We start from the raw sequence: 23,115 nt of genomic DNA on the forward strand, positions 1-23,115 counted from the left end.
AATGGGAATAGCTGCTTAATGAAACTGATTCTAAATTGTACCTTTCATAGCTATTAAGTAAAGGTAAAAAGTACTTCCATTTAGCAGGCAGGGCATACACGGGCACAAGCAAAAGGTCACAAAAGTGTTAGATCTCACAACAAAATGCAACTGCATCTGAGGGAGGGAGGATAAGAGCTCAATGTCTCACAGATAAAAGATTGTCAGAGAGCGAACAGCGTACGTTTTGAAAATAGACGAGAAGGACAGGTAAGCACTTGTCTCGAGTGTTTTATGAAAACTACAAAAAATATAAACCTGGACGGGTGGACGAAGCTGGTACGACCATCCTAACCCGTGATAGTCCATCTCGCCACTGCACTTCCATCCTCCCTGTCTCAGAACTGAAGGGTCAGCAAGAGAAAGTTCCAACTCTCAATTTAGTGAAGGCTAGTCTATTCACACTGTCTGTTGTACTCCTGAATGAGCAACATGCTACCAACAAGTAATTCCATAGACATCACTAGAGAAAGCGGACTGCTGCAAAAATTGCTTTCCCTTGCTGTACATAAATTCTCATCTTTAAACTTGCCGAAACATATTACACACAATTACACAAAATACATTCTCGTGAGTTCAGCACTTTCTTCTGCCGACCCCTTCTACTTCTAAACTAAAGAACAGGGGGTCTGTCTCGGGTGTCTCTTAATCCACAGTTTTGTGAGCAGTTAGAACACAAGATACTTTGGGTGTAAGTCTGCTGCAAATGTCCCTTCAATACAATTCCATTCCTTTTGGGAACAGTTCAGTACTGACCAGTTCTGACATAAAGCAGCAATTCCTGCCTCACAGTGAAGCGATCTCGGCCAAGAGCCGGTACGTACGCCAGTGCTCCCGCTTTTCACCGTCGTCTTTTGTCCACAATTCTGACACGAGTCTCTGTAGACTGAGGTGTTGGTTACTGCCGGTGAACTCAAAGAGCATTATTTAGTATGAGACAAATTAGAACAGTAATGTCTGCCAGGTGCATTTTTATTGGCATCCACAATATGTGAGAATTTTCACCCTCATCATCTTATGTCTGTAGATGGTTTCTGCACAGCTTCAAAATAAATGCAAAGCAGATGACTGGCTGAAGTGAGCAAAAATACACATGAAAACCACTGCGCCTTGCAGAAGATCACAATGAAAATCCTCAAAATACGCCACAGATGTTAATGAAAATGTGACTGGCGCAGATAAATGTTTTATAAGTAATCTGTCTTATACAGGGTGTTACAAAAAGGTACGGCCAAACTTTCAGGAAACATTCCTCACACACAAAGAAAGAAAATATGTTATGTCGACATGTGTCCGGAAACGCTTACTTTCCATGTAAGAGCTCATTTTATTACTTCTCTTCAAATCACATTAATCGTGGAATGGAAACACACAGCAACAGAACGTACCAGCGTGACTTCAAACAATTTGTTACAGGAAATGTTCAAAATGTCCTCCGTTAGCGAGGATACACGCATCCACCCTCCGTCGCACGGAATCCCTGATGCAGCCCTGGAGAATGGCGTATTGTATTACAGCCGTCCACAATACGAGCACGAAGAGTCTCTACATTTGGTACCGGGGTTGCGTAGACAAGAGCTTTCAAATGCCCCCATAAATGAAAGTCAAGAGGTTTGAGGTCAGGAGAGCGTGGAGGCCACGGAATTGGTCCGCCTCTACCAATCCATCGGTCACCCAATCTGTTGAGAAGCGTACGAACACTTCGACTGAAATGTGCAGGAGCTCCATTGTGTATGAACCACATGTTGTGTCATACTTGTAAAGGCACATGTTCTAGCAGCACAGGTAGAGTATCCCGCATGAAATCGTGATAACGTGCTCCATTGAGCGTAGGTGGAAAAACGTAGGGCCCAATCGAGACATCACCAACAATGCCTGCCCAAACGTTCACAGAAAATCTGTCTTGATGACGTGATTGCACAATTGCGTGCGGATTCTCGTCTGCCCACACACGTCGACTGTCAAAATTTACAATTTGATCACGTCGGAATGATGCCTCATCCGTAAAGAGAACATTTGCACTGAAATGAGGATTGACACATTGTCGGATGAACCATTCGCAGAAGCGTACCCGTGGAGGTCAATCAGCTGCTGATAGTGCCTGCACACGTTGTACATGGTACGGAAACAACTGGTTCTCCCGTAGCACTCTCCATACAGTGACGTGGTCAACGTTACCTTGTACAGCAGCAACTTCTCTGACGCTGACATTAGGGTTATCGTCAACTGCACGAAGAATTGCCTCGTCCATTGCAGGTGTCGTCGTCGTTCTAGGTCTTCCCCAGTCGCGAGTCATAGGCTGGAATGTTCCCTGCTCCCTAAGACGCCGATCAATTGCTTCGAATGTCTTCCTGTCGGGACACCTTCGTTCTGGAAATCTGTCTCGATACAAACGTACCACGCCACGGCTATTGCCCCGTGCTAATCCGTACATCAAATGGGCATCTGCCAACTCTGCATTTGTAAACATTGCACTGACTGCAAAACCACGTTCGTGATGAACACTAACCTGTTGATGCTACTTACTGATGTGTTTGATGCTAGTACTGTAGAGCAATGAGTCGCATGTCAACACAAGCACCGAAGTCAACATTACCTTCCTTCAATTGGGCCAACTGGCGGTGAATCGAGGAAGTGCAGTAGATACTGACGAAACTAAAATGAGCTCTAACATGGAAATTAAGTGTTTCCGGACACATGTCCACACATCTTTTCTTTATTTGTGTGTGAGGAATGTTTCCTGAAAGTTTGGCCGTACCTTTTTGTAACACCCTGTACTGTAAACAGCTGCCAATTTCCATAAAACAGTGATAGTGGGCAAAATAATGTACAGTGTGTGATGGTACACCTGTGAGTTTTATATTGCTCTGCTGTTCATATCAGACAGAGGCAAAGCAACAGCAACTGCGCCATATGATATCTGTGGACACCCTTAACACTAGCCAACACTCTCTTGATAGCTGACCAGCATCCACTTCATTTCAATTCACCTACATATGTCTCAAGGTATTTATTTACTTTATTATGTGAAGTGATAACGTCTGAAAGTGAGGGGGAAGAGTGGGGGGGGGGGGGGGGTGTTTGAGGCCATTTCCTGGAGAGAAGAACACACTGTACCTGGATAATATCGTAAATTTTTCAGCCGTAAGGGGTAGGATGTATAAATTATGTTCAAAAGAATAGTGTCAGGAGAATACAAAATATACACTCGTAACAAACACGACAGTTTAACAGAGAATCACCTTTCCCTCCTCCGTCGTCATCTGAGTCAATAGAATCGTCATCACTTTCTTCACAGTGATCTTCTATTCGAAAATCACTGTCATCGGAGCTCTCGCCGAGATCAAAATCCAACAGTGATTGCTGAGTTGTGTCGACAGGTTTCACACGCCGCTTATTCGGATCTCGTTCAACTGTAACACGAGTAAAGCATTACTGAAAAACATATATTTAATCTTAGGTGCAAGAGAACGAAAGGAAATAAAGAGCTTCTCTACAACAAAATTTGATAACCATATCTCAACCACATACATGTTGTCTATACATAAGAAATGATCTGAATTTTGTTTTAATATTTCCATTATCTGCCAGCACCTTTGATTTAAAAGGGTGGACACACAATTTTACAGTTGCACACGTTTCTCCTTTTTGTGGAGGAGTAAGGTTAAACTGTGGCCAACGGAGGCTATTTTAGTTGCTAGTGTTAAGTTTACGAATGCTACAATTATTTTAAAACTGTGTCTGATTCTTCACAATACACTTAATTGTGAAGCTGCTGTTAGTATGCTTAATTCTGTTGAACAACGATCTATAAGACATTCTAGGACGGACACGTGATATTACTTGTCGGGCATTTTTCTGTACAGTGAATACATTCTCTATAAGCGAGTAATCACCAAAGTAAAATATTCCACACAATATCAATGAATGGAATGATGCACAGTAAGCCATTCTAATATTTTCATAATGAAAATCAGTAATGAAATGTTCAGTAGATATCGCTGAACTCGAGCATTTGAGAATATCTGTAATACTCGATTTCCAATTCGACTTCTGATCAAAATGCACACCCTGGAACGTTGAACCGTTTTACATATTTCCTTTCCCCCATGCTGTATTGTTATTGATTATGTGAAATTTGCCTTGTACACAATTGATTGAATCACTAAAAGTAGTCATTTGACTTACAGTTGTCGAAAGTAGTTACAGTGTTTGCAACTTGGTCTTTTTGTCATTTTCAAGCATATTGAAAACAAACATCATCACTGTATAAAACACACTGGTAGCAAAAATAAAGTAACTGAAAACATAAGTAATGTTACAACCCATTCTACAACATAAAGCCACAAAACGCTGTAACGTATCAGATACGATGGGAGCATAAATATACCCATGTTTCCACAAGCCGTGTGGCAAGCATACGAACAGCATTGCACTTGCATAAAAATAAAATAACTGATCCACATTACACGCAAATGAATTGCTCATATAGCCAGATCACAACTGTGCTACAACGACAAGTGCATAACCGTGCAGACAGCATGAGGTCAGGATCACAAGACATGTATCCACTGTGGATTGTAGTATGTATAGTAATGTTAAAAAAGGACCAACAGTAGTAATGTCACAAATGCAGATTAAAAGTACGTAACACCTACATATATCTTATCGCAACTGGCTCTTTCAATGGTAAGTTTCAATCATGCACGATGTGTCCATATTATGCACATGATGTACTAATATGGGGACCTGGAAGAGCAGTTGAACAGAATGGACAGTGCCATGAAAGGAGGATATCAGATGAACATCAACAAAAGCAAAATGAGGATAATGGAATGTAGTCGAATTAAATCGGGTGATGCTGAGGGAATTAGATTACGAAATGAGATGCTTAAAGTAGTAGATGAGTTTTGCTGTTTGGGGAGTTGAAGATGCTTGCACAGCATAGAGTAGCATGGAAGGCTGCATCAAACCAGTCTCTGGACTGAAGACCACAACAACAACAACAACAACAACAACAACAACAACAACAACACCAACAACATACTAATATGGATAAGCCTTGAAAGATTTTAAAAGAGGTATTATTCAGCTACATGTAAAGCATGCCCACTAATACATGGCCGAAGTACAAGGGATATAAAATGCACACTGGCTATGGCAAGGAAAGTATTTCTGAAGAAGAGAAATTTGTTAACATTGAGTATATATTTACATGTCAGAAAGTCATTTCTGAAAGTATTTGTATGGAGTGCAGCCATGTATGGAAATGAAACATGGACGAAGACTAGTTTAGACAAGAAGAGAATAGAAGCTTTTGAAATGTCATGCTACAGAAGAATGTTGAAGATTAGATGGGTAGATCACATAACTAATGAGGAGGTATTGAATAGGATTGGAGAAAAGAGAAGTTTGTGGCACAACTTGACTAGATGAAGGGATCGGTTGGTAGGACATGTTCTGAGGCATCAAGAGCTCACCAATTTAGTATTGGAGGGCAGTGTGGAGGATAAAAACCGTAGAGGGAGACCAAGAGATGAATACGCTAAGCAGATTCAGAAGGATGTAGGTTGTAGTAGTTATTCGGAGATGACTAAGCTTGCACAGCATAGAGCAGCATGGAAGGCTGCATCAAACCAGTCTCTGGACTGAAGACCGCAACAACAACAACAACAACAGCGACAACAACAACGTACTAATGTGGATAAGCCTTGAAAGATTTTAAAAGAGGTATTACTCAGCTACATGTAAAGCATGGCCAAGAATACATGCCAAGACCTTCCTGCACTCAAAATTTCACACACATCTGGAATCAGCATGAACACCCTATAAGATTTTCTGGAAACAATACAAGAATCTCCTACCCCCGGCCTCCAAATGCACTGTAAATTTTGATCTCTTCTATGAGCCTTCGCTTCTCACTTTTATGAAGAATGTCTAAGGAATTTTAAATGTCATTCAATTAAGGACTGGTCATCCAAAGAGTGTTCCCACACGAAAATCTACAGCTGTCACTGGTGTTCACGTGTTCCATAAATCTAATGGCAAAACTTGCACCTGTATGTGCAATATAAAAATGTTTGCATTCTCAGCAATTAATTTTATAAACACCAGAATATGAATGTTGTTTTCCTTTCTAGTTCAGAGAACAAAACAATAATACTTTCAAATATTTTGTTTATTGCCTCTTCTATCATTGCAGCCCTGTCAGGCTTGATCATTAGTGCAACACAGGAAGTCATTTATATGTGGCAAGGACAGCAGTCAAATCTCTTATAATAATTACTGTTTCTGTTACTATGCAGTATGGGGCACGGTTATGGAGAAATTCACTAGGTACAAACTGCATTTTTAAATGGCAGTAAAAAGTAGTCAGATGTATTCACGGATTGGGTACTAGAGGATCCTCAAGAAACACTTCATTCAACTCAGTATAATAACACTCCCAAGTCTTTGTATGAATAACTGCTTAAAATGCGCCAAAGAAACTATACAAAAATTTACTCCGAGAATGAAGGCACATATGCACATAAATAGAAACATCTGCATGCCAGACATACCATATTTAAGGCTGTCACTGACACATAACAGCCACAAACACTGAAGATGCATAATAAACTGCTGCAATCAGCAAATATAGTCACTTAAAGAAAATTTAAGGCATTATTAAAGATATCGTTTAAAAATGTGAACATTATTCAGTGGAAGAATGCCATCAAAGTAACCTGAAGGACATGTACAGTGAGGGGAAAATCTAATTGCTAATAAATAAAGAATAATTGTAATACACTTTTTCATTCATGTAAAATGCAGATATATCATATTCATACTGCGGAACTGGAACAATGTATCTGTACTTCAGTAATTAGTATGCAGATATATAATGGAAGAAATGTATTTATTTACATATGATTGTGCAGATATGTAATGAGATATACCAGAATGTAAATCAGGTAATGCGAATCATCCATTTGTAAATTTGTTAAAAACTGTATGTATTTAACTAAAAAGTACATGTACAATATAACTCCAAATGCATGGTAAACATGCTGAAAGGCTAATAAATAAACACCTAAAATTCAAACAGTGCACATACAAATGATGCCATTAGCCGAGTATTAATTTCAGCACAGTTAATATCTTTTGCAAAAGGAATTCATTGATTCGCACAATTTGCCTGGGCACCAGCTCTGATTCAGTGTTCAAATCTTGCTTAATATACTGTAACATAGCTACAGTAAGACAGATGTTCAAATGGCTATAAAATGGCTGCTTGTTCGAGGTAAACCAAAAACTTTTTATCCCACGTTCCTAGCTCAAATGGGAGCCAAGCCCCGAGACCCCTCAATACTGCAATTCTGAGTGTGACCTCCTCAAACATACTCATTACAGCCCTTCTGGGCTGTAATGATAGGTGTGGTCTACTGTGTGTATTTACTGATCTACAGTGAAAGCAGTAGATGAATGTGCTACGAATGTGGAAGAAGCCACAGGTAATTACAAGCTTTACAACAATTACAAACAAACAAGAATAACTACACATCTATATTAATAAAATTGCTTTTTTAAATAAAAATTGAACACACTTGTGCTCATATACGATTCCTTTCTTGAAGAGCAAACAACATGGGCCTGTAAGCTGTGAACATTCAGTATTCAGCTCATCATAGTTGCACAGGCTGTAGCAGCATTTAAATTTTGCCCATATTTCATGAGTGCTTTCAAGCACTGAATATGTTTCTAAATTGTTGGCTAGTAAATCAAATATGTGATTATGAAATACTGGACCTGACCTGTGACTTTTTTGTGACAATCTTTAGACACACAACCCAGTGTGTGATCCTACACGGGGAGATACCGTATCTTCGTACATAACAGAAATGCCAGATGCAATGCACAGCGAAAATGAAATCCTGTGTTAATTACTAACTGCAGGCAGGGGCAGCCTTCAGTGACCTACAGGTAGGATTGATATATTTATATTATTTGAGCTCGAGGGCTGCCATGTCAGTGACATGATAATACTGATCCGCATGAAAAAAGGCAAAACAGTAGTGTCCAAAATGTTAAAGTTTATGGGGTGATGAACTGATACGAATGGTACCCTGGAGCTATTGTTAAATCGGCACATTTCACGAGCGGTCTGTAATTTTTTTGCCACTGTTGCCTACTGCGAGTATCGAGAACAGCGCAAGATGGGTCGAGCGTCGACACTCGCCACCTGCAGTTCCGAGGCGCCACTGCCCTGCCTCGGCAGTCATTTTACAGCGGGTTCCAATAAACAAAAATCACTCTGAAAACTGTTGTTTTCAACATTTGCAAAGTGTTTGCTATAACTTGATTTCTGTGTACACAATGATCTATTTGTCAGTGTCATCGTCGTCGTCACTTCCGAGACTTCATTTTCTGTGTAGTACATGTTCATGGCTTGGAAGCAGTAACAGCGTATCTGACATTCTTTCGACACAATTCTTCCGTGTACCTCCACATTCATCTATTCAACGGTTTACTAGTTCGACTTTTAACGCTTTCATAAATCTACAGTTTTTTATTTTATGTAATTTTGTACATACTGTAAGCTGTTCATGTGATACCAAATTAACTAATTAACTGACTTTTTAAAAACGTTTTCAGTAATGCAAACCAATCATTGTGATAACTGTAAAACATATGTCATAGAATAATACACTGAAGAGTCAAGTCAAAGAAAGGGGCCCCCTCCACCCAAGGACGCACAAGTGCTGCAACACAGTGTGGCATGGATTCGACTAATGTCTGAAGTAGTGCTCGAGGTGGAGATCTCTTCTGAACAGCACATCTGCTCAATAGTGTTCATGTCTGGCGAGTTTGGTGGCCAGCAGAAGTGTTTAAATTCAGAAGAGTGATCCTGGAGCCACTATGTGGCAATTCTGGACGTGTGGGGTGTCACACTGTCCTGCTGGAATTGCCCAAGTCCACTGGAATGCACAATGGACACAAATGGATGCAGATGATCAGACAGGATGCTTACGTACATATCATCTCTCACGAGTCGTATCCAGATATATCAGAGGTCCCATACGACTCCAACTGCACACGCACCATTAATGTGAATGGAACGTATTTTAACATATTGACTATAGTACTGAATGCGCAAGGGCTTGTTAACTTCCTTCTGGCATCTGTACATTTGCAGATAATAAATAGGCACAAATCACATGCTGTTCGTACTGCACAAAATGGCCGAAGCTGCTGAAACGTGACAGCAGAGCTCAGTAAAGCTTTTGCCGACTGTAGAGCCAGTAAGAAAGCAGTAATAACGTAGCGAGCCGAGCGTCGGCAGAAATAACTGAAAATGCGCCCCGGGTGGAGTAGAATGTGAGCACCTCACTCTTTCCAACAAATTTATTCTGCGGGCCGGATAAGGACAGGTGAGCACACAACATGTCCGACAACTGAGAGGGGACAATAAGAAATGAATACCGAGAGAGAAGCGATCCGATTAAAAAGGCGTAAGGTGAAGAGGCAATTTTTCTCCTCTGATGCTCACCCTGTATATTGAAGCAGCAATAAATGAAATGTGTATTACACGAAGAGCGAAAGGCTATCGATAAATCGATTTGTCAACGATACTGCTTCCCCTCCGCCAAAGCGAGGAAGAGCTTCTACAGGATGTGTTTAATGGAATGAACAGCACACGGAGCACAGAATATAGACAGATCTAATATAGACAGTCAGTTACCAAACTATCAACATTTTTCCAAAGGGCGAGAAATCTGCCACAAACTTGGGCTCAACTATAAAGGGTGTTTGAGAAAGAGAGACCTCGTATCACGACACGGTCATCAATTCTGCAGGACGAGCACAACGCAAACGTCGAGATATTCAGCTACAGGCAACAACGTCAATGGGACGTTATATTTGCAGTAAGGCTCATTCAGTTCCCACGACAGATAGGGCGGGGTGAGTGCCACGACAAGAGGAAGAATTCAGCTGCTGGAGTCATAAACTGGGCTCCTGTGTGAAGAATTACTTCATTTACGTCACATACGGCTCTCACGGCACAATACCAATGTGTCACATGACAGTTGTGCGAATGGATTTTAGCACTGAGCACTCTACATCTTTACGCACGTGACAGGATTCACACAGAGCGGGACTACAAATTAACACAAGAACCACATTTATAGAGATGCCAGTTCTACAAAATCATGGATGTAAGGCACCAGGTATGCTTTACCACTGATGTGTTGGCAGGAATTGTGGATAACAGACTCTTACAGCCCCACACTTTACATCTACACCTGTACTCTGCAAACCACAGAAAAAGTCCACGGCAGAGGTTATGCCCCACTGCACCAGTTATCAGGGTTTCTTCCCGTTCCATTCGTGTATGGCGTGTGGGTAGAATGACTGTTTGTATGCCTAGGTGCATGCTGTAATTGTTCTAATTTTGTCCTCACAATCCCTACGTGATCAATACATAGGGGGTTGTAGTACATACCTGGAGTCATCCTTTAAGGTCGGTTCTTGAAACTTTGTTAGCAGACTTCCTTGGGATAGTATACACCTATCTTCCAGAGTCTGCCAGTTCAGTTTCTTCAGCGTCTCGGTAACTCTCCCACAGGTCAGAAAAACCTATGACCATTTGTGGTGCCCTTCTCTGTATACATTCAATATCCACTGTCGGTCTTATTTGGTACGGGTCTCAAACACTTGACCAATATTTTAGAATGGGTCATATGAGTGATTTGTTAGCAACCACCTTTGCAGACTGGCTGCACTTCCCCAGTATTCTACTTATAAGCTGAAGTCTACAACCTGTTTTACCCACAACTGAGCCTAAATGCTCATTCCATCTCATATCCCTACACACTGCTACACCCAAGTATTTGTACGAGTTGGTCAATTCCAATAGTGACTCACTGATATTGTAGTCATAGTATTCTACATTTTTTTTTTTTTGTTTTATGAAGTGCAATATTTTACATTTCTGAACAGTATATGTGATCGCTCTAACGCTCTAAGCTTGTTGATACCAGTGCCTACCAATTTTAATTGTATATTACAGCACTGAGGATGGTCACTAATTGACCGAAAATCGATTTTGCAGGTAATAAAACAAAAAGATTCGACCAATGCTGATGATTCTCCTTCCAATTCTATCCATTATTTGGTCGTGGTGCACAAAACACTCCATGGAGTAGCCAATCAACAACTGAAGTTACTTCTACATCTGGCAATGACTCTCCCTAAGAGATAACATACTACAAATAAGTCGTTAATCCAGTCACAAATTTTACTTGATTAGTTCCGAGTCAAATGCTTTTCGGAAATCAAGAAATACTGCCTCTACCTGACTGCCTTGATCCAAAGCTTTCAGCATGTTGTGAGAGAAAAGTTTTGTTTCGTTTTGTTTTGGTGTAGGGTGCAAAAGCAAGAGCAGCCATACGCACCCATGTCAAAACTGTAGACCACGAAGACAAGAGGAATTAAAATTGTCTACACATCAATCACAATCGACAGAAGAGAAGTCAGCTAAAAAGAGGGACACAGAGAAAGTTCTATAAAATGCGCCGTAGAAAAATGAAGGCCCAGAACTAAAAATTAAATGGCCTTAAATCGTCAACAGCCTGTGCACCATTAGTTAAAATGGCTGAATACTCAGATGGCATACATAAACGACAATGTAATACGTTAAAATAAGGGCATTATGTCACAGATTGTCAAATGTCGAGCACAAGGTGCACAAACTGGTGGGGAAGCACCAATCGAGAAATGGCGATGGCTACAATCTAGTTAAAATGATTTCCTTGCAGCGAGACATCACGTAGTAGGGGAGAGAGTGTGGCAGATATGATGCGCGAATTGGGATGAAAGTCATTACAGCAAAGACATTTTTCGTCGCGGCGAGATCTATTTACGAAATTTCAGTCACCAACTTTCTCTTCCGAATGCGAAAATATTTTGTTGAGCCCAACCTACATAGGTAGGAATGATCATCAAAATAAAATAAGAGAAATCAGAGCTCGAACAGAAAGGTTTAGGTGTTCGTTTTTCCCGCGCGCTGTTCGGGAGTGGAATGGTAGAGAGATAGTATGATTGTGGTTCGATGAACCCTCTGCCAAGCACTTAAATGTGAATTGCAGAGTAGTCATGTAGATGCAGATGTAGGAGGTCGTCTGCACTGGGAGAGGCTTAATAACCCGGAGCTTCTTCAAATGAAGGGAGAACCGGTGGTGATGCCAAAGTGACACCACCTGCTGACAGCGGCAACACAGAGATCGTCGGAGGGAATGCGAGAACTAGCGGGCCGAGATATAAGGATTGCAGCCTCGGCAGCAGCATCGGTGGCACCATTTCCTGTCAGACCGACGTGACCAGGAACCCACGTGAACATCACAGTGGCTCCATCGAGAGTGAGCAAATAACAACTTTCCTGGACCCGTCGCACCAAGGGATGGACGGTGTACAGCACACAGAGGCTTTGGAAGTTACTGAGAGAGCCTTAGCAGATGACGCAATTGAAAAGCCTGCGTAATTGGACGTACCGCGTGGCCCGATACGGGTCGAAGAGCTCTGCTTTAAATATTGAGCTATGTTCTGGAAGCCAGTACTCTGCTTAAAATATTGAGCTGTGTTCTGGAAGCCAGTACTGAAAAATGTCGGTGCCAATGACAAAGCCACAGCCGACACCACACTCAGTCCGAGAGCCGTCAGTGTATACAAAGGTAGTACCACAAAGTTTGTGAAACTGAAGGTAACAGAGCGAGGCTGGAGCAGTCTCCTTAGGAAGTGAACAAATACCGAGGCGAACACAGGCTGCCGCACAAAGCCAAGATGGTGAAGGGTTCACACCCGTCGGGAAAGTGAAGTTGTGCTGCAGGAGCAAGAGCTGAAAGCGAACTCCAGGAGGTAAGAGAGAAGAGGGACAGGACCCATACTGGCAATCGAAGGAGTCATCAAAGAAGGAGGCATAAGACGAGTGGCCAAGCGTGGCAAATAAACGGCACGCTGAGGAGAAAGTCAGAGCAGTAGTTCAGCAGGTTCTGGTCTCAACCGGGCTACAGTAAAAGGTGGCAATGGCCAAAAAGATGCCACAATGGTCGACTATTGAGATGGTGTAAGAGGGACGGGTGTGCTGATGCATAAATCAAACACCCACAGTCTGGGTTTGACCGGACAAGGACCAGTACAAACAGAGGAGGGTCTTTCAACCTGCTCCCCAGGAAGTACCACTGAGGAAACGTAGGACAATGACGGACCGTGTACAGCAGGCCGCCAGGTAAGACACGTCAGAGGACCGAGAACGTTTCCTACCGAGCAAGAGTCCTAGAAATTTCGTAATGTCAATGGACGGAGAGCAACAGGCCCGAGGTGGAAAGACAGTTGAAGAAACCAACTGCACCATCAGAAATTCACACAAACGGTTTTTTCGGTGGAAAAACGAAAGTCACTGTCGACGCTCCACGAGACAGTCGAGACACGGCTGAAGATGCCGCTCAATGAGACAGGTCCGTGGAGACCTGCAGTAGATGGCAAAATCGTCAACAAAAAGAGACACAGCTGCCCGGCGACAGACAGGCCATTGTAGGGTTAGTGGCGACAGCAAAGAGGATGACGCTCAGGATGGAACGGGAGGCACACTGTTTTCCTGGATAAATGCAGAACCCAAATGTACCTCGAAAACTGGGTCTTTTAAAAATTCCTGAAGGAAACGTGGCCACGGAAGCCCCACAAGTACAGAGGATGGAGGATACCAGTCCTCCAGCAGGTGTTGTAGGATTTCTCCAAATCGAAAAACACGACCGCAGTCTGGGATTTCCACGGAAAACCATTTGTGACACGGGTGGACAAAATGACGAGACGGTCATAAACAGAACGGCGCCATCGAAATCCACACTACGCAGTTGTTGGTAAATTGTGAGACTCGAGTTACCGTACCACCCGGGCACGAATCGTACGTTCCGTCACCTTGCAAACATGGCTGGTGAGAGAAATGTGGCAGTAAATAGAAGGAAGGTGTTTGTCCTTACCGGGCTTAGGTACGGATATGACAGAGGCTTCACACCAGCACCTGGGTAAAGTGCCCTCTGCCAAGATGTGGTTGTACGTATGAAGGAGAACATGCTTGCCCACAAGAGAAAGGTGCTGCATCCAAATGTGACCACCATCTGTCCCTGGAGTGGAGGATCGGGATACAGTGAGAGCACAATCTAGCTCCACCACAGCAAAGGCGGCATTGTAGCACTCGCAATTATAAGCGAAGGATACTGCCCGAGCCTCTCCGCTCGTTTCCTACACGGTGGGAGGCACGGTAATAGTGGTAGGAGCTCGAAATCTCCGCAAACTGTCGGCCCGAGGTGTGGAAGATTGCAATAGGGTCCACGATGACATCATCTGCTACTGTCAGGCCGGAAATAGGGGAACGGATCTCGATCCCAGAGAGTCGTCGGAGGTTGGCCCGTATGACGGAAGAGGGAGTGGAACTGTTAAAAGAAATAGTGAATGAAATCCGGCTAGCTTTTCTGCTATCCCGAAGAACACGATGACACTGTGCACGTATCTGTTTATAATGTACGCAGTTCGCCATCACAGGATGACAGTTAAGAACACGGAGATAATGTTTCCGCACACGAATTGTGTCACGGCACGCCTCAGTCCACCGAGTGACCGGCACATGGCGCAGTAAAGAGGAAGTGTGTGGCAGTAAGGGTAACGTTCGTAAGGTATTCTACCCGGTCGTCACAACTGCGTAAATGTGCGTCAAATGTCGCCGGTAAGGAGCAAAGCCTCCAGTCGGCCTCAGTAAGCTGCCATTTGGGTGGGCACAGAGGTGGGGTAGGAGCCGGCAAACAGATAGCACACGGGAAACGGTCACTCGAGTACGTGTCAGAGAGGACGGACCACTCGAGACTACTGGCAAGCCGGGCAGTGCAGAAGTATAGGTCCAAATGGGAATAGCTACGCTCGAGTCTGAAAAGAATGTGGGTGCTCCCGTGTTAAGGCAGACGAGAAGTCGATCGAGAGGGTCAGCCGAGAGACTTCCTCTCGGACAGATTACGGGAGAATCCCAAAGGGGACAGTGCACATTAAAGTCACTGAGCAGCAGAAAGGTGTGAGGTACCTGTTCGACGAGCCGGAGGAAGTCTGCCCCGGTGAAATCAAATGACGGAGGGATGTAAACGGTAAAAAGGGAAAAGGTCACGGGAGGAAGAAAAGGTGAACCGTAACTGACCGAAGGCGGGTAGTCGAGGAAACGGGTCAACTGTGACCGTCATCCCGTACGAGCGGCACGACTCCCCCACGAGGTGGAACGCCTTCCTCGGGCAGAAGGTCAAAACGGACTGGGAAGAAATGCAAGGGCTCAAAGCAGTCGTGAGGATGCAATTTTGCTTCCCAAAGGCAGAGAACGAGTGGACGGCGCGATTCTGAGAGCAGGCATAAATCCTCTCTGTCGGACCCAAGACGGAAAACGTTCCACCGGAGCAGAGTCGTGATGAGGAAAAAGCGAAGGGGCGTCACCTCGGCAGCTACCGAGTGCCAGTCTCCGAAGACTCGCCGCTATGGGGCACAGAGGCGGGAGGGTCCCGCTCCGTGAGGTAATACAGAAGCGACTGCACCCTCTTCCCGTCGGCCCGCGGAGTCCGGGGCAGAAAAACGGTCGGCAGTGCGCACCGGGTCTTACTGTCACAAAGTCTAACTTCAAATGGTGGATACTTTCAAGGAAAACTTTTGGCCTCTTTCTGACAACCATTTGCAGTATAGTATCAAAATTAGTAGCACCGTTCACTTCAACACACACACACACACACACACACACACACACACACACACACACACACACACACACACCTGTCAGGCAATGAATGTAGTTTAACTCATGTATAAATAACGAACAAACCTCGCATATGAGGAATAATGTCTTTACATCAGGAAAACAGTCCAAGATAAACTAAAATTGCACGTTATTATTATAAAAATCCTGTATCGAAGTTACAAAACATTTAAAGAACTTTTGAAGATAGTAGTTAGTCCTGTAATGATATTACAGTAACATAAAGTAACTCAAATTTGCCAGCTAGTGCACACAAGCAATTTTTAATAAAGATAGGAGGGGGAGACGGATGGTTGCAGTGTCGAGATTGTGTAATTGCAAGTGTGTGCTCCAAGCCCTAATAAAATAACATAGCAAAACGAAAGTTCAAAAGCTGAACTATGATGCCGCAGCAACAATATCAATGTACATCGCCTCCCTGATGATACTTGTTAATGACAACATGAACTTGTTTGGAAACGAAAACTGTGTCCAGTCACTAAGTGTAAAACAAATAAATAATCTGTATACGTGTCTGTCATCTTGACATAGTGAATGTTACTTTGCAGAACACAAGATTTCAAAAACAAAGTGGTTATTTTCATGACCCAGTTGGAAGCTTTGCCTTTAACAATTCCTATTCTTCAAAAGAATATCTAATGTCCTATTAAGACTTTAATTATCTTTTCATGTGTTACTTGATAATTCAATCAGCTGTTTTATTGAGAGTATTTCAAACACACTGTCGATTTCAAAACGTTTGCCCATTCATATTGGGTTTACACAAGAACTGGCATATTTTATGTATGCAACAGTGGTACCAATTTCACTGGGCAACAATGAAAATGTTTCGGGCTTAAAAATAGTAAATTTACATGTATTTCCATATGCTGAATTCAAAAATCACCATAAAAATGACAGATTAGCTCTTGTTTTCAAGATAAAGAGACATTTCATTTTTTAGAGTGAAGGTTTTAAATTTGGGGGAATTTTTTTTGGGAGTTCACACACCTGTCAAATAACAAAACACAAATGCTCTTCAGCTGTTTGTAAGTCATAAACATAGATACTGTTGCTGTGACTGTGAATTACACGTAGTTTCTACTCAAATTAATGCAAAATTTCTGGTTCACGAGTGCGTTTTTAGTGTAAAATTTGTAAAAATGCCACAGAAATGTGTAAATATGGTGAATAACTTTTGTTATATTTGTGGTGAAATAACATTTTCCTCACAGAAACGCAATCTGACACCTCTTGTAAAGACTGCCTATCAGTATTATTTCGGTATGAAAGTAGGGGACCAGGATATATCTTGGGCTCCACATATATGTTGCAACGCATGTTCAGTTACACTGCGAGAATGGCTGAAAAAGAAGAAACAATCTATCGCTTTCACTGTGCCTATGATTTGGCGGGAGCCTACAAACCATACAGTGACTGCTATTTCTGCCTGACTCCACCAATAAAGGCAGGATTGTCTATGAAGAAAAGAAGAACAGTTCAGTACCCGAATCTTCCATCTGCTATTCGACCCCTTCCACATTCGGATAGTTTACCAGTTCCTACTCCACCTGAAAATTGTGTGTTTGAAGTAGAAATTGAAGACAGTGTGGAACAAGAAGAACCAAACAAGCCTTCCACATCCCATGACACTGACTTTGAGGGAAAAGATGATAAGCCGTACAGACTGAGTCAAGCGGAATTGAGTGATCTCATTAGAGACCTTGGCCTGTCAAAGGAGAAGGCAGAAATTCTTGGGTCTCGACTACAGAAATGGAATCTTCTCCAAAGTGATGTGAGAATCTCACAGTACAAAAAACATCACATGGAACTGCTTCTCTTTTTTGAGAAGAAAAATAATCTTGTTGTTTGCTGCAACATTAATGACTTCATGAAATCTTTGAATTTGAACCACGATCCAACTGAATGGAGGCTATTCATAGACTCCTCCAAGCTTAGTTTGAAAGCTGAGTTACTTCACAACGGGAACCTTCTTTCATCTCTTTCTGTTGGTCATGCTGTTCACATGAAGGAGACATATACAAATATGACAGCTCTCTTGGATTCAATTAAATATCATGAACACAAATGGAAAATCTGTGGTGATCTATAAGTCATTGCCATACTCTTAGGAATGCAACTGGGTTACACAAAGCACTGCTGTTTCTTATGTATGTGGGACAGTAGAGACAGGAAATTGCATTATATTAACGAAGACTGGCCTGCAAGAAATCCTCACCCTAGCGAGAAAAATGTTGCCAAGCCTCTTGTGGACCCAAAAGACGTTCTTCTTCCACCCCTGCATATCAAGCTGGGTTAGATGAAAAACTGCGTCAAAGCTATGAACCGAGAAGGACGGGCCTTTAAGTATATAAGAGAGAAATTTTCGAAATTAAGTGATGCAAAAGTTAAGGAAGGCATTTTTGTTGGACCACAAATAAGAGAACTTCTAAGGGATCCTGCATTTGACCAAGTTTTGGAGGGGAAAGAAATAGAAGCTTGGGAAGCCTTCAAGGGTGTTGTTCATGGATTTTTAGACAACAAAAGAGATGACAACTTCAAGCATTTGGTGACAGTACTCCTGCAAAAATACCATAACCTTGGATGCAACGTGTCCCTTACAATCCATTTCCTCCACTCCCACCTAGAATTTTTCCCTCCTAGTTGTGGAGCTGTTAGTCATGAACATGGTGAGAGATTCCATCAGGACATTTCTGTTATGGAACAAAGATATCAGGGCCATTGGAATGAAGTAATGCTTGCGGATTACTGTTGGCCTTTGTGTAGGGATTCTGCAGAACTCCATTACAAGAGGCAAGCTAAAAGACGGCGAAGTCAGTAGGCCACCACATGATTCTCTTCAGACAGGACCATCTGCGAAGTATTTTTCCAGTAATTTAGAACTCTTAGCATGCAATTACCAGTTAAAAAAATCAAATGCACTTTCATTGCTGTTAGCACGTATGTAATTAAATTGTATCCTTTTCTCTCAATCCGTTAATATATAATACTTCCACCTTGTGTATATCACAGAAACTAGAGCGAATAAAAATTTTTCATTGTCATATTTGTTTTTCTCAACCCAAAATTAGTAGGAGTTGCCTCATGAAGTGCTCGAAACATTCAAAAATTATTTTTTTGTTGCCCAGTGTTTTCAACATGCTTACATTTTGCACCAATATGCACTTCAATGTATCAGTTGAGTTGGACTGTCACTAGCACACCTCAAAATGAAACTGCATTATTTCAAAATTGATCATATGAATTAAATACCATTAATTAAACTTATGAAATTATTATCCAATAATAGTATATTAACTCTAATTACTGTGTTGTCAGCTTATTGCCAGTCTAACTGATTGTGGTTTTTCACACCTTTTTCTACATAATTCCGGGTAATATTGGTGCAGTTCCTGATAGCACACCATTAGTGTCCTTTTCCCTACTTCCTGCCCATTATTAAAATAGATGGCTTGATATTATTGAAGATTTTTGCGAAACTATTGTACATTAGAGTAGTAACAAATCATGATATACATAATCTCCTGTCCGACTTGCAGTTTGTATTCTGGAAAGGAGCATCAACAGAATATGTAAATTAACTTTCTTGAACCTGAAGGCCTAAACATTTACCCCAGCAGGTACCTTTGCATTAGCTGGAAGATTGCGGAATTATGGGAAAGGAGGATACTGATTCAGAAAGTAATAAAAAAAAAAGGTAGTCCTGCAATGTCCACGAACAGGGAGCAGATTTGATTGTGACTTGGATCCTATCAAGTAGAGGTGTGCCACAGTTTTGCTGTCTGACACTATTGTTTTTCTTGATGTATACGTAAATCGTCCATTGATAATGGCAGATAATTCGACAATTTTTTCTTTGCAAAGACAAGTGTCATTATGAAATGCATGGAATGTAGTGTAAATGATTTAGCTAATAGGCTACCGGGTAATATTAGCAATCAGACTGACACATAAGTGCAGCAAAATGCACACCACTGAATCCTTGAAGAAACAAACATTTACAGTCACCCGGTGAAAAACTTATCAGCTAAACTGAGCATTTAAAACTCTTAGATATGATAGATGATAATCTCTCTTGTAAGTACAACATGCAGGACATGATGCTTATCTGCTTTGCGCATTTCCAGTCCACTATGCCTTACCCTCTCACATTTTGGGAACACACTGTGCAGTAATGGAGAATATTCTTAGCCCAGAATAGGGCAGTCAAAATGCTGGGTGGCTTACATTCGTGAACTTGGTGCAGGGTGCCATTCTCCCATTTTGAAAATCTAGCTCGGCTGCCTCTGTACATATAACGCTTGTAACATACAGGTTCAGGAAAGGCAAACCTACGTTTCTAGCATTTGTAGACTCAGAGAAAGCTTTTGACAATGTTGACTGGAATACTCTCCTTCAAATTCTGAAGGTGGCAGGGGTAAAATACAGGGAGCGAAAGACTATTTACAATTTGTACAGAAACCAGACGGCAGTTATAAGAGTCGAGGGGCATGAAAGAGAAGCAGTGGTTGGGAAGGGAGTGACAGGGTTGTAGCCTCTCCCCGATGTTATTCAAACTGTACAGGGTTATTACAAATGATTGAAGCGATTTCACAGCTCTACAATAACTTTATTATTTGGGATATTTTCACAATGCTTTGCACACACTTACAAAAACTCAAAAAGTTTTTTTAGGCATTCACAAATGTTCGATATGTGCCCCTTTAGTGATTCAGCAGACATCAAGCCGATAATCAAGTTCCTCTCACAATCGGCGCAGCATGTCCCCATCAATGAGTTCGAAAGCATTGTTGATGCGAGCTCGCAGTTCTGGCACGTTTCTTGGTAGAGGAGGTTTAAACACTGAATCTTTCACATCACTATGCGTGAAACTTGCCCACACGCGTTCAACCGTTTCTTCGCTCACTGCAGGCCGACCCGTTGATTTCCCCTTACAGAAGCATCCAGAAGCTTTAAACTGCGCATACCATCGCCGAATGGAGTTAGCAATTGGTGGATCTTTGTTGAACATCGTCCTGAAGTGTCGCTGCACTGTTATGACTGACTGATGTGAGTGCATTTCAAGCACGACATACGCTTTCTCGGCTCATGTCGCCATTTTGTCTCACTGCGCTCTCGAGCGCTCTGGCGGCAGAAACCTGAAGTGCGGCTTCAGTCGAACAAAACTTTATGAGTTTTTCTACCTATCTGTAGCGTGTCGTGACCATATGTCAATGAATGGAGCTACAGTGAATTTATGAAATCCCTTCAATCATTTGTAATAGCCCTGTATATTGAGCAAGCAGTAAAGGAACCAAAAGAAAAATTCGGAGTAGGTATTAAAATCCACAGAGAAGAAATAAAAACCTGGAGGTTCGCCGATGACAATGTGATTCTGTCAGAGACAGCAAAGGACTTGGAAGAGCAGTTGAACGGAATGGACAGTGAATAAAAGATGAATATCAACAAAAGCAAAACGAGGATAATGGAATGTAGTCGAATTAAGTTGGGTGATGCTGAGGGAATTAGATTAGGAAATGAGACGCTTAAAGTAGTAAAGAAGTTTCGCTATTTGGGGGAGCAAAATAACTGATGATGGTCAAAATAGAGAGGACATAAAATGTAGACTGGCAATGGCAAGGAAAGCATTTCTGAAGAAGAGAAATTTGTTAACATTGAGTATAGATTTAAGTGTCAGGAAGTCATTTCTGAAAGTGTTTGTATGGAGTGTAGCCATGTATGGAAGTGAAATGTGGACGATAAATAGTTTGGACAAGAAGAGAATAGAAGCTTTCAAAATGTGGTGCTACAGAAGAATGCTGAAGATTAGATGGGAAGATCACATAACTAATGAGGAGGTATTGAATAGAATTGGGGAGAAGAGGAGTTTGTGGCACAACTTGACAAGAAAAAGGGACCGGTTAATAGGACATGTTCTGAGGCATCAAGGGATCACAAATTTAGCATTGGAGGGCAGCGTGGAGGGTAAAAATCATAGAGGGAGACCAAGAGATGAATACACTAAGCAGATTCAGAAGGATGTAGGTTGCAGTAGGTACTGGGAGATGAAGAAGCTTGCACAGGATAGAGTAGCATGGAGAGCTGCATCAAACCAGTCTCAGGACTGAAGACAACAACAACAACAAACGTACATAACAAAAAACTCTGATTCATTTAAAAGGAACTGCCACACTCAGTTGGTGAAGACTAGAAGGAAAATGGTTTGCAAGTGGATAACACTCCTTTAAAACCATAATACAGGAAGGTGCCCACTAATTGGCAAGTCTCATTTTTGAAAGATTTCCAGCAGAACTAAAAGCTTTTAGGGATAAATTCAAGATTATCAAATATAAGTGGCACAATACTCCAGTTCCTTACAGGAATTTCTTACAAAAGTTTAGAGCACTGTACAGCAGCAATTTCTAATGTAACATTTTTCTTTAATTTATTTTTCAGCTTTCTTTAAATCATTCCATGACCAGGTTGCTTCACCTCACACTGTCCCACAGAATCTGTCAAGTTAAATATTCAGATAAGCAAAGAACGAGCAACCCTCCTGCCGCTACGAGGTGCTGTGGCACGTGAACCAGATTTTGGAAGAGAGCATCACAAAGTATTCACTAAGAACCCTATGAGATACCACTGTACCTTACATACCAACAATGCCAGTCTCGTAAGATCAGATATGTAGGTTACACACTGTGGCAAATCCAAAAAAACTATCTCCCTGATCAGACCACATGCTGCAGACCTGTCACTGTGTTATCCTCTGCCAATGGCAGACTGGATGTGTCAACAACCAAACCTCAGAACCGCTTCTTCTCATTGCAGTACATAACTCTTCAGCTCGCTCCGCTCGAGACCTATCCCCGGCCGTACAGGTCCAGTGTTCAGCATTCGAGTACACAGGCCGCTCAGCTGCAGATGCGAACACGCACAAACATGCACTTTCTGCGAGTCGTCAATCTTCCGAGTGCTTCGATGCAGCCCACCACGAATTCCTCTCACGTGCCGAGCTCTCCATCTCCGAGTAGTACTCGCAACATACATCCTCAATTACATGCCAGACGTATTGCAAATTCTGTCTTCCACTACAGTTTTTGCCCTGTACAGCTCCCTCTAGCACTACGGAGGTTATCCCGTGACGTCCTAACGGATGTCCTTCATCCCATCCTCCCTTCTTCTCGGCGTTTTCCATATATTCCTTTCCTTGCTAATTCTCTGGAGAACCTCCTCGTTCCACCTAATTTTCAGCATTCCTCTGTAGCACCACAACTCGA

At 42.2% G+C, this 23,115-nt stretch overlaps 1 protein-coding gene across 2 annotated transcripts in view; it reads right to left on the reverse strand.

Annotated features, from left to right (window-relative positions):
• Positions 1-23,115, reverse strand: part of LOC126109401 (PHD finger protein 14) — a 205,500-nt gene that overhangs the window by 177,019 nt on the left and 5,366 nt on the right. For both annotated transcript variants that reach the window (XM_049914432.1, XM_049914431.1), the window contains exon 2: positions 3,282-3,452. In XM_049914432.1, the coding sequence (XP_049770389.1) occupies positions 3,282-3,452 (171 nt within the window). The remainder of the gene's footprint in view (positions 1-3,281; positions 3,453-23,115) is intronic.

This window comes from Schistocerca cancellata, chromosome 12, assembly GCF_023864275.1.
Source record: "Schistocerca cancellata isolate TAMUIC-IGC-003103 chromosome 12, iqSchCanc2.1, whole genome shotgun sequence".
Classification (NCBI taxonomy): domain Eukaryota; kingdom Metazoa; phylum Arthropoda; class Insecta; order Orthoptera; family Acrididae; genus Schistocerca; species Schistocerca cancellata.